The sequence below is a fragment of the Ruditapes philippinarum genome, unplaced genomic scaffold (assembly GCF_026571515.1).
Source record: "Ruditapes philippinarum isolate M1 unplaced genomic scaffold, ASM2657151v2 ctg909_1_1_1_1, whole genome shotgun sequence".
Lineage (NCBI taxonomy): Eukaryota > Metazoa > Mollusca > Bivalvia > Venerida > Veneridae > Ruditapes > Ruditapes philippinarum.
In genome coordinates, this window is record NW_026866920.1 from 26014 (window position 1) to 39676 (window position 13663).

Here is a 13663-nt window from a genome sequence, read left to right on the forward strand (position 1 = left end):
CAAAACCTCAAAAGCTCTCTTTACTTCGAGCTAAATGTGCCTCCAAGGATGTCCTTGATCAATATTTCAAGGAACTTTGCACCATTATTTCTGATAATGGACTCGAAGGGAATCCCGAGCGCATTTATAACATTGATGAGACTGGCATTAATACAGAGCATGCTCCACCACATATAGTATGTGATGCAACCTCTCAGCCACAAGCAGTTACCTCCCCAAGATCATCAACTCTGACAATTATTGGTGGTGGAAATGCTGTTGGGAACCAGATCCCACCCTATTACATTTTTCCAGGGAAACGGTGGAATAGTGAATTTTTAAATGGAGCTCCTACTGGTGCAGATGGTGAAATGTCTGATAGTGGTTGGTCTAATTCTCTAATTTTCCAAAATTTTCTTACAATGCACTTTATAAAGTATGCAAATGTCTCATCTGATACTCCAACTCTGGTTCTTTTTGATGGACACAAATCACATGTACAACTCTCTCTTGTTGACTGGGCAAGAGAAAAAAACATAATTCTGTTTGTGCTTCCACCTCACACAAGTCACATAACACAGCCTTTAGATGTTGGGGTATTCGGACCTTTGAAGTCTATGTACTATAGGGAATGTCTACTGTATTTACAAAAACATCAAGGTCAAAAGATCACCAAGTATGAGGTGTCTAAATTAACTTCAAAGCCATACTTGAAAGCTCTGTGTCCTGAAAACCTCATTTCGTCTTTCCGGAAGACTGGAATATATCCATTCTCAGATTGTATCATCAAAGAGTCCCAGATAGCACCCTCTTCAATTTATCCAAGTGTTCCTGATGTGTCTGCGGTTGATCCTCAACCTCAATGTATTCAGCGTTCTCCAAGACAAACCAATGTGACAATAAATGCCCAAGAAACTGACAAAGAAAACATTCCAGAAGGTGTACTTAGTCCTAGAAGTATTTTCTTCAAGTCCAAGACCATCGCTGGCATCTCTGATCCCAGTAGGAAACCTAGAAAGAAGTTTGTACCACCATTTCTAGCTGGTAGTTTGTCAAAGCCCTACAACATCACAGTGCTTCAAGCTAAAAAGCCCAAAGCAAATCAAGCAACAATCACAGATAATTCCTCTCAATCTGTAAGATCTGTAAGTAAATCCTCTACTACAAAAGCAGTTCCACCATCTTCTTCAAAACAACTTCCTCATCCAGGTCCTTCTGCTTATTATGTCAGCAGTTCAGAGGCTAAAACTGAGTCTGGATCTGAGGATAAATCTTCTAATTGCTTTGTGAGCCATAAATTTTCACTTCCAGCTCCTAAGCAGTGTACAAGTTTAGTTATTGTGAAGTGGGCTCAATGCGATAAGTGTCATCACTGGACACATTTGTCCTTCTGCACTGATGTCAGGGTTGTGCGGCGTCATAGTGAATTTCTATGTCCCCACTGCCAATAAATACATTTAAAACTGTAAAAAAAACCTGTTTAAAGACTGTTGAACTGTTTCCTGTTCCATGTTGACTTTATAAATATCCAGTTAATTGTTTTGAAATAACACTTTGACATTGTTTGGTGACATTTTATTTTGAAAACCATGAACTTGTTGAATCATACTCTTGACTTGAAACTTTATAAATCAACCATAATATGTGTGTAAAGTACAGAAAGATAATAATTTGACGGTGGATAGCCAAACTATAAGGTAAGACAAGTTTTCAGTCATTTTTTTACAACAACGGCTTGCCATAGTTGATCAATGCTGAATACGTCGATAATAGAGTGTTCTCCCTTTAGGAAGTTGTGTATGGGTCATGCGTATTGAAGCTAAACATCTTTGACCCAGTTCAGCATAAACTGAATTTCTTACGGTAAATTTGTAGAAAAGATGTCTGCTTTTTCACGCAAAATATAAATTATTTAATCTAGCACTGCAAAATAACGCGTGCATAGTGGAAACTTTAAGTACGCCGAAAGTTCCCCAAACTATGATACAATGTATAATAATGCACGTGTTTTCGTTCAAATGCTTTGTAATTAATCACTCAGGCCTATCTGCCTTAGTGTCCAACTTTATTTGTCATCCAATGAAAACGCTGTATTTCTTCAAAATAATGAGTGTTAATTTTCATAGAAGAACAAATGTCGATACTATATCAAATTCTGTTCATAGTCACCTTCTATTTTTCATAGTGCTTCATAGAACCGCGTTTGTTAAAATAGTCATTTGCACAAATTTGCACATGCGCTTTCATGGGCCGCTTTTGAATATTAATTAAGTAAAAATGACGTCAAAAGGTCAACCTACATGAATTTTGTTAAGGGATATACATGCAGTTCAGATTTAAATCCACGTCTTGGCGGAAAAAATACTGCACGTGTAACATTAAAACCCAATACAAAATGTCAATTAATATTCTTTATTGCGATGTAGGAAAAGGTCTGAATTAATTTATAACTAAGAGGAAAATCACGTGTGTGACAGTGTGTGTGACAGTGTGTGTAAGGTCATTGTGTTAGTAGTACCTTGTGTGTCAGTGCTTGCATAGTGTCATGTGTGACTTGTTAGCTGTCTGCATCATTGTGGTCAGTATGCATTGTGCCATGTCATAATGAAAGTAGTAGTGGACGGTGTGTAAGGTCAGTGTTTGAGTTGTGATCTGTTTGTCAGTGTGTGAGAAGTGTCTTGTCTGTCAGTGTGTGAAAAGTGTCTTGTCTGCCAGTGTGTGAGTTGTGTCCTGTCTGTCAGTGTGTGAGTAGTGTCGTGTGTTATTGTGTCAGTCCATGTATGTGTTTGAATAATATACGGTGTGTCAGTAGCACCCTATGTGATTGTGTGTACGTTTTGTGTGGGGTGCCATGCGTGCTTTGGGTGTCTGTATGTTATTGTTTGAGTTGTGTCCTGTGTGTCGGTGCGTGTCATTTCTTATGTTTGAGTAGTGCTATGTATGTCAGTGTGTCAGTCGCATGCTGTGTGTGTCATTATGTGAGTATCAGTTGTGCCAAATGTGTCAGTGTGTGAATGGTGTCATGTGTGTTATTAATTTAGTATGTCTGTGTTTGAATAGTATACAGTGTGTATCAGTAGCCTATGTTTAAGTATGTAAGTACAGTTTTGTGTTTGAGTGTGTGTTTTCTATGCTGTGTGTGTTATTGTTATAGTCGTTTACTGTGTGTCCAGTGTGTCGCGTAGTGTGTGAGTATTGTCCTGTTGGTAGGTGTTAGACTACTGTCCTGTGTGTTTTTATCGTGTCAGTAGTGTCCTGTGTTATTGTGTCAGACGCTTCCTATCTGTCAGTCTATGAGTAGTGTCCTGTTTCCCAATGTGTTATTAGTATGTCAGTGTGTGAGTTATGGCCTGTGTGCCAGTGTGTGAGCGATGTCCTGTCTGTAGTAAGTGAATAGTATCCTATCTGTCAGTGTGTGAGTCGTTTTTTGTCTGTGAGTGTGTGATTAGTGTCCTGTCTGTCAGTGTGTGAGAAGTGTCTGTCAGTGTGTGAGTAGTGTCCTGTCTGTCAGTGTGTGAGAAGTGTCTGTCAGTGTGTGAGTAGTGTCCTGTCTGTCAGTGCGTGAATGGTTCTCCGTTAGTTCCGTTTTTTGTGAAAGCTATGAATTGTGTGAATTACGTTTTATATTGAAATCGCCATTACAAGAGTCATTTTTATTATTGTTGTTGTTAGTATTTTTAGTGGAGTAGCGGGGGATCGAACTCGCAACCCCTAGACTTGTAGTCAGACAGTTTTACCACTGCACCACAGCGCCCGCTCTGATTTATAACTATTTTGTAGTCCCTATGTACATTATCACATTAGTAAAGAAGAAATTGAGTAATACAATTGAATGTTCACACCTAAATAGTTAATGTAGCTTTTAGGTGTTTTACAATGGCTGACATTCGTGTCCATGCTCGAGGGGATATGATATGGAGTAGACACAAACGAGTACTGAAAGTAAATAAATAGGACTGTTAATAGGCAATAAAACATATTAGAAAAGTCATGTTCTTTTTTATAGAACCGCAGTTCTGATATTGTTGTAACCAACTCTGTTAATGGAAGATAATCGCTGCCAAAAGTACACATTGTAAATTGCAGCCTCTATATGTCTGAAAGTAAATTCGTTTTTTATTTGGGTTTTTTTTTTGTTGTTTTTTTTTTTAATTTCATGGAAAATTGTGCTGTCTTCTAACTCACTATACCACTTTTATTTACAAGATGATTTCTTCTCACTCCTAATAAATAAATAGTACTTTATGGTAAGTCTCTCTTTTCATAGCTAATAACATAAATTCTTTGCTCATTTTGAAACAATTAATTGAATATTGAATGTGGTCATTATGATGTGATTATGTGATAAGATGTTGTTATTAAATACCTTTTTATTATCTACCATTTCAAAACATGTGTTTATAAATTATTTTAGAAATGTACTGCACACCTCGAAATAACATTTTCTATATCGCAAATCGGCCCTTTCCATCAGTCTTCGGATAAGGACTAATAGCCTAACCGAGGATATTCCGATTGTCGTCACGGATATCCACGAAACCATAATATAAAGTTGTTTGAAAATATTTTATCTTGCATTACTGCTACTGCTGTGCTACTGCTATTGCCAATTTCACGTTTTATAATTTGCCAATTGCTACTGCTGTGCTACTGCTACTGCAGATTTCACGTTTCATAATTTTGCTACTGCTACTGCTGTGATACTGTTAACTCCACGTTTACTACTGCTGCTGCTGCCACTGCCCACTTCCCATACACATGTAGCAAAAACAAATTTTGCTACTACTGCTGCTGTGCCACTGCTACTGTCAACTTCACGTTTTATAATTTTGCTACTGCTTCTGCTGTGCTTCCGCTATTACTAACTTCATATTTTTTATTATGCTACTGCTACTGCTGCGCTACTTCCAATTTCAAGTTTTATAATTTTGCGACTGCTGTGCCACTGCTATTGCGACTGCTGTCAAGGGCACTGCCAATTTCACGTTTTACTGCTGTGCTATTGGTACTTCTGTGCTACTGCTACTGCTGCGTTACTGCTACTGCATGCTCTGCTACTGCTACTGGCAATTTTACGTTTTATAATTTAACCACAGATATATAAACAATATATCTTATCTCCATGATTTTACTACTGATACTGCTGTACTACTGCTACTGCAGATTTCACGTTTTATAATTTTTCTACTGCTAACTTCCCATACATTTTTGCTACTGCTCTGCTACTGCTACTCCCAATTTTAAGTTTAATATTTTTACTATTGCTACTGCTGTGCTACTGCTGCTGCAGATTTCACTTTTTATAATTTTTCTATATTGAGGGTTTTCAATATTACAGCTTCCTTCTTTAGCAGAACATTACGCTATACCAGTGACCTTCTTTAGCAGAACACTACACTATACCAGCTACCTTCTTTAGCAGAACATTACGCTATACCAACTACCTTCTTTAGCAGAACACTACACTTTACCAGCTACCTTCTTTAGCAGAACACTACGCTATGCCAGCTACCTACTTTAGAAGAACACTACACTTTACCAGCTACCTTCTTTAGCAGAACACTACGCTTTACCAGCTACCTTTTTAAGCAGAACAATACATTATACCAGCTACCTTCATAAGCAGAACACTAACGCTATACCAACTACCTCCTTTAGCAGAACACTACGCTTAACCAGCTACGTTCTTCAGCAGAACAAGGTGTTATACTACCTACCTTCTTTAGCAGAACACTACGCTATACCAACTACCTACTTTAGCAGAACACTACGATATTCAAGCTACCTACTTTAGCAGAACATTACGATATACCAGCTACCTACTTTAGCAGAACATTACGCTATATCAGCTACCTACTTTAGCAGAACATTACACTATACCAGCTACCTACTTTAGCAGAACACTACACTATACCAGCTACCCTACTTTAGCAGAACATTACGATATACCAGCTACCTACTTTAGCAGAACATTACGCTATATCAGCTACCTACTTTAGCAGAACACTACACTATACCAGCTACCTACTTTAGCAGAACACTACACTATACCAGCTACCTACTTTAGCAGAACATTGCGATATCAGCTACCTACTTTAGCAGAACACTACACTATACCAGCTACCTACTTTAGCAGAACACTACGCTATATCAGCTACTTACTTTAGCAGAACCCTACACTATACCAGTTACCTACTTTTAGCAGAACACTACGCTATATCAGCTACCTACTTTAGCAGAACACTACACTATACCAGCTACCTACTTTAGCAGAACATTACACTATACCAGCTACCTACTTTAGCAGAACACTACACTATACCAGCTACCTACTTTAGCAGAACACTACGCTATACCAGCTACCTACTTTAGCAGAACATTACGCTATACCAGCTACCTACTTTAGCAGAACATTACGCTATACCAGCTACCTACTTTAGCAGAACACTAGACTATACCAGCTCCCTTCTTTAGCAGAACACTACGATATACCAGCTACCTACTTTAGCAGAACATTACACTATACCAGCTACCTTCTTAAGCAGAGCACAACGCTATACCAGCTACCTACTTTAGCAGAACACTACGATATACCAGCTACCTACTTTAGCAGAACATTACGCTATATCAGCTACCTACTTTAGCAGAACATTACACTATACCAGCTACCTACTTTAGCAGAACATTACGATATACCAGCTACCTACTTTAGCAGAACATTACGCTATATCAGCTACCTACTTTAGCAGAACACTACACTATACCAGCTACCTACTTTAGCAGAACACTACACTATACCAGCTACCTACTTTAGCAGAAATCTACACTTTACCAGCTCCCTTCTTTAGCAGAACACTACGCTATAGCAGCTACCTTCTTTTGAATTAGCAGAACCCTACGCTTTACCAGCTCCCTCCTTTAGCAGAACACTACCCTATACAAGCTACCTACTTTAGCAGAACACAACGCTATACCAGCTTCCTTCTTTAGCAGAACACTACGCTATACAAGCTGCCTTCTTTAGTAGAACGCTACGCTTTACCAGCTTCCTTCTTAAGCAGAACAAGGCGTTATACCAGCTACCTTCTTGTTGCACTTTCGTGTCGAAAAAAGGCGAAAATATGACATGACTTAAATCAGTCACCACACAGATTGTATATTTATCAATGCATGAAGTATCAGGTTTAACGTCGACTAATCAGATGTAATTATATACGATATACTTTTAGGTTGAGTTACTCATATTTCAGGCAGACTTATCAAGTGTATGGGGCATTTTTAGACCACAGAGCGTTCGTAATATACTACTGTCAATATAAATGATTCGGTGAACAAACACAATGGCTCGGCAAAAATATATTTTTGTTTTTCTTTCGAATAGCTTCACTTATAACAAGGGTTTTAATTATTTGTAAATTCTCGTGTACTTAGTTTTGTCAAAGGATTGACTTCTCTGTAAATATTTGGCCAACGTATATCCTATTGTTTACTTTTCTTGTTTAAGTATAATTATTATAATAAGCATATATTATATGAATAATAACAAGTGGCATGTTTTAAAATTAATATTATTTGGAAATAAGCTCTTAAGATATAGGTAAGTAAATTATTATAAAAAGTTACAGTTTTTTTTAAATTTTATTTAAAATTATATTATTTTTTATGAAATTAATTATATTTATGCTCATATATTCAATTATTCATCGCGTCGTTTGATAAAACATCATACATGTATATTTATATTTGTTATAAAGATGTAAAAGCAGAAATGGGTTCAATTGCAATTAAATTTTAATCAATTATAATTAATTACAATATTTCAAATAATTGAAAAAAAAACATTAATTAAGCTAAAACTATATTAATTTACTTGTGATTTATTAATAACGCATACATTATAAAATTTGACATATAATTTGCAACAATAAAAGCTGGGGTTCAACAAGTTGGTTGGTAGTTAAAACCGACCTCGTTTCTTCTGATAAAGTCGAATCGCATGTATAAAATTTGAACAACCGAATAGTATGAATTTGAGTTCACTGTTTTATCCACATGAAAGACTCTTAAAAAAATAACTCAATAATGTCACACGTTTTAGAATTAAGTTAATACTGTTAATGATTTATTTAAAAAAATAATAAATTCATTTAAGCCACGTCACGACAAAACCAACATAATGGGTTTGCGACCAGCATGGATCCAGACCAGCCTGCGCATCCGCGCAGTCTGATCAGGATCCATGCTGTTCGCTTACCAACTCTGTTACAAGCAGAGAAACTGATAGCGAACAGCATGGATCCTGATCAGACTGCCCGGATGCGCAGGCTGGTATTGTCGTGACGCGGCTCATTTTATTGGTTTTGTCGTGACGCGGCTCATTTTATTTCAACAGCCAGTGACAATGGTATTGCTATTAGAGCGTACCGGAAGTCTCATTGATTTGCGCAGGACGCAGAGAAGAGTTGCGGCCCTTTTATTGAACGACACGCACATGAAGTTACAAAAGTTTAGAGTAAGATGCTAAAACAACTATATCTTTTCAGGAATGTAGCAAAACTAGTTACTTGTTTTTTCAAAATTAATGTATATTCTAGTACAATATAATCCGATATTTACGACCATTTTCTTTTCATAGTCTGAGACAATCGTAACTTTTCGGCCCAGTCCGTTAAACTTCGGATAAGGACTTAAATTAATCTGTGCGTTGTTCCGAGTGAGTCCTGTACTCTTTAACTGTAAAGGCTGAATGAATAGAATTCATGTGAAATTTCACAGGAGCCTGAAATTATATCAAAAACAAAAAAAATAACGATTTAAAAAAATTTCCCTTATATATACTATAAAAAACACAAGGAAGGCAACAACATTTCCCCACCCACCGCTACATTTACCAGGAATATTTATAAAAACGCCTGGGATTTACTTCCGAGCACTTTTAATCAATAAAGCACATTAAAATCTATCAGAAACACTGATTACTCTTATCAACTATCCAACTTTTACGCCAATTGAATGAATTTATCACTGCATTTCTCCCATCGTCGGTTCCATTGCCAATTCTGCGCTAAATTCCCGTCATACGTCATAGACTGGTTTTTGTAGTTCCCGAAACTTATCAAAACGAAAAAAGAACGATTTAAAAAAAATCCCATATTATAAATACTATTATAAATATAGGATTTTTATTTAAATCGTTCTTATTTTTTTTGTTTTGGAAAGATTTCGATATCTACAAAAACCGGTCAATAACGGTATGGCGGAATTTAGCGCAGAACTTGTCAATGGAACCGACGATGGGAGAATGCAGTGATAAATTCATTTTTCAATTGGCGTATAGTTTTGGATAGTTGATAAGAGTTAATCAGTGTTTCTGATAGATTTTAATGTGCTTTATTGATTAAAGTGCTCGGAAGTAAATCCCAGGCGTTTTTATAAATATTCCTGGTAAATGTAGCTGTGGGTGGGGAAATGTTGTTGCCTTCCTTGTGTTTTTTATAGTATATATATGGGAATTTTTTTTAAATCGTTATTTTTTTTGTTTTTGATATAATTTCAGGCTCCTGTGGAAATTTAAATATGTCGATGTGTCGTTAAATCAAATATCATATTCTCAATTATATCATAAATGTTTCACTTTCATCTAAGATAATTATCTCCATAATATGACTTTCCATTCTTGTTTTTTTTGTGGTTGTAGCTACGCAGACGCACGCTTCATCAAAGTATGTGCCACGTTTGTAGTCGAGTTGACCCTGGTGGGATATTTCGAATACCAAACGGCTATCTATACAAAAAAGGGTTCTTTAATTCTGTTGACCATCTGGACAATGCGTTGCAGACGACAAGTGTGCACGTTCCCGAAGGCCGTCCAAAAACTGGTTGTAAAGATGATACTTCTTTCTGTGATTCTGAAGAAAATCAACCTGAAAAAATAAGCGTTACTATTCGACGCGGATCAAAGTCCACAAAACAGCCGTCACCTTTAAAACAGGAGAAAACGCGCGACTCATTTGGGTCAAGGATAAGCAATTACAAACAGCAGACGAATGAATTTTTAATACAAAGGGAAATAACTGATGGTACTAGCAAAATAAGTTTACCTCCCTTAACCCAAGACAGAAATAGTCGTTTGAGTGGTAAATCTTTTAATACAACGAAAAAATCAAGCGCAGCCAGAACAGCTTCCGTTGAGCTTACTTGTTTGTCTGGAAAATCTCCATTCATGTCAGGTACTCTTCTTCCTGAAGGTATAAATGACATTATGTCTGATGGAGATCGTATAACTTTCATCCCTACTGGTTTTGACGACAAGAGTGTAATATCTGGTCTTTCCACTTTTAATGAAGGAACAACGCCGTCGAAATCCAGCGATGACCTTGACTCCAAGTTTGCGTCAGGGGAAGAAAGGTCGTTGTTTAGTAAACATTCGTTTACGACATTGCAAAGTAAAGACTCACCGGGAACAATACCAACACGACGTTCAGTTACACCAGGTGGCAAGCATTCACTTTCTACATTGCAAGGTAAATGGTCGAGGACGACAAACAGCAAACGGAAATCGTCTCCTTTCGACCAATCGATGGAAGTTGATATTGTTTCTGACAATGTAGATGTTGCAAAGAATACGTTTTTTAGCCCCCAACCACTTGTTAGAGAAAATGCAATGATACCGGAAGAACGTGAGGTTCTGAAAAGACCAAAAGCGGGGCACCAACGAGAAAGAATTTTGTATGTGACGTCTGACAGAAGTACCTCAACAATACCGACACTATCAGGTAACCAGAATCTTCTTACTCCACAAAATAGGTAATAGTTACACCGCAATGATAAGTACAATGATAACTTGTCTTTAAAATTAGGCTTTACTTTTTGGGTATGTGTTTTTTTTTATTTTAGACTGATCATATAATAAAACAGTTATTGACTTATAATCTATATGACATTGTCATATGACATTTACCGCTAAATATCGTGAACATCCTATTCAATAGCTCACTAGTCAATAATTGTATAATATTCTTATTACGATAATTATCTACATTCCTATTACGATAAGGTTTAATATTGCTATTACGATATATAGATCTATATTCCTATAACGATAAGGATCTATATTGCTATTACAATATATAGATCTATATTCCTATTACGATAAAGATATAGATTCTTATTACGATATATTACGATAAATAGATCTATATTGCTAGTACGATAATAATCTATATAACTATTACGATATACAGATATTTATTCCTATTACGATAATTATCTATATTCCTATTACAATATGCATATTTTTATTTCTATTACGATAATTATCTATATTCCTATTACGATATACAGATATTTATTCCTATTACGATAATTATCTATATTCCTATTACGATATATAGATCTACATTCCTATTACGATAATTATCTATATTCCTATTACGATATATTACGATATAAAGATCTATATAGCTATAACGATAAATAGATCTTTGTTCCTAGTCCGTAAAATACCGTGACATAACTCATTTTCCATACACAATGTTCAACTATTGTTAACGACAACTCAACACTTCTTAACACTAAATTTACAAGATATGTTGACCGTGTACAAGCTTTTAACTTGCGTTTTATGGGTTTTTTTTTTAAATTTTCAGGCCATCAAAATGATGACGACCAGTTGATAAATCAGAAAGATGAACAACAAAGTGAGAATTTCGAACATGACTTGGAGGGAGTTAAAACAGAAATGGGAGACTACTCTGAAATCGGATCGTCAAAAGATATCAGTGAAGACGCCACCATTATATTCTCGGAAAGAACAGCGGATTCACTAATCCAGCCTAGCAGACGAGGATCAGTTTGTATGTGTTCTTCTACACTTAGGGAGAAAACGAGTTCTCAAAATTTATGTAAAGTTTGTGGAAAAAGTTATCGGTTAGACAGCGTAATGGTAAAAAGTGGTATTTCGCAGCTAATTCACAATTCACGAGCTGATAGTGATACTCGCGCTTCTTCCAGCACGCGCTGTTTATCGACTCGTCAACAAATGCTCCAAAATGATATAACAAACTTAAATAGAAGAAGTAAAACAACGCTTGATCAAGACCACGTGACCAGAATATATACGAGTAGTGGAACATCAACAGACGACGGCAAAATAAGACGTATTTCAAGAAGTAAGACGTCATTAGATGATGATACTCTAAATAGAACAAAGATAAAAAGCCAATCGACATCAGAAGAAAATCACGTGACGCGGATGAATATAAGAAGTAAGCAAGCTATCGACGAGGACTACATGGATTTAGATTCTATCATATACGAAGACGATGGGAGGTACTGGTCCAGTGGCGAGGAGTCGACGTCGCCAACGTCTTGGTATCGTCATGCTCATCCATTTCCATTAGTAAACCCTGATGTACACAAACTGGTGTACATGCAAGCTTTAAAAGCTGCCCGTCTTCAGGGTTCTAAAAAGAAGTTAGAAGATATTGACGAAATGATAAGGCGTCCAAACGTTTTTTCTTATATCCCATTTCTACCTATCAAAGGCAAAGCACAACCGGAGGACCTCGGTCTAAGACCATACCGCTCCGATAAACCAAAAAAGGGACAACTTATGAAGCATATATTTGGTGAAGTTAGACTTGATGACTTTTATGAGGGACTGGTCAACAAAAATAATAGTGACGTCATTGTTGAACAGTCATCTAATGAAGCGGACGTCGACAAAAATGTCTCTGCAAACGTTCCAGCTCGAGCAATATGATTTTATTTAGATTCATTAGTCTGTATCATCCAGACGTTATGTTGGTAACAATCATCAAACGTCCATATGATAAAGACTAATGAGGTGTGTGTCTGCGTACATGCGTGCGTGTGTGTTTATTTATTATACTCGCCACCGGTTGCCCATACGGGCGAGTCCTCAAGAAGAGTATTATCCATTTTATATTTTGGAGGATAGTGCAAGATACATATACAGAAATATTCCCATATTCCAGAAACTCCTGGTTCTTTAACGTGCCAAGTGTATAAGCACTCATACACGGGACCTCGATTTAACGTCTCACCCGAAAGACTGATTAGATATTTTCGTTGGCCAGCCCGGGAATCGAACCCACAATGTCGGCTCTAACCGTTGCATAAGACTAATTATATGTACTTAGTTATATATTAAATATATGAAATAAAGCAAGAAAGTCATATAAGTAGGAAATACTACATTGAAAAATCGACACACAGCAGCCTGGACTGGAACCACGGGTCTCTGTATTGCATTGTGCTAATCACTACACTACACTTAATTATTATGTGTTTCCAAAATGTGCTAAGACTTATGTCAACGTTTGATACTTTTGTTAATATCAAATTATCCTTCAAAACAAAGGCAAAAACTAAATATATATAATTATGTAATAAATAAACTTACCGCACTAACAACATGTGTTTTCGCCATATGTCTGCCGTGTATTCTCATAACCTAGTTTAAATTGAGAAACTTCTGATAGTTTTCCATAGTACATTGTTGTATGCATATGTACATTTAAGTACTTATGAAATTATTTATGCATAAGATTAAGGGAGACAACATAATCTATATATGATCTTAAATGAAAATACGCATTTACCTCCCTCCCCGTAGACGTGAACTACAATATTTAAACATTACGAAAATTAAAATGACTTG

At 36.4% G+C, this 13663-nt stretch overlaps 1 protein-coding gene across 1 annotated transcript; it reads left to right on the forward strand.

Annotated features, from left to right (window-relative positions):
• Window positions 1-7371: 7371 nt before the first annotated feature.
• On the forward strand, window positions 7372-13416 carry LOC132734209 (uncharacterized). The gene is made up of 4 exons (XM_060720905.1): window positions 7372-7576; window positions 8372-8491; window positions 9677-10754; window positions 11628-13416. The coding sequence occupies exons 2-4, from the start codon at window positions 8381-8383 to the stop codon at window positions 12740-12742; spliced, it is 2304 nt and encodes a 767-aa protein (XP_060576888.1). The 5' UTR covers window positions 7372-7576; window positions 8372-8380; the 3' UTR covers window positions 12743-13416.
• Window positions 13417-13663: the final 247 nt, after the last annotated feature.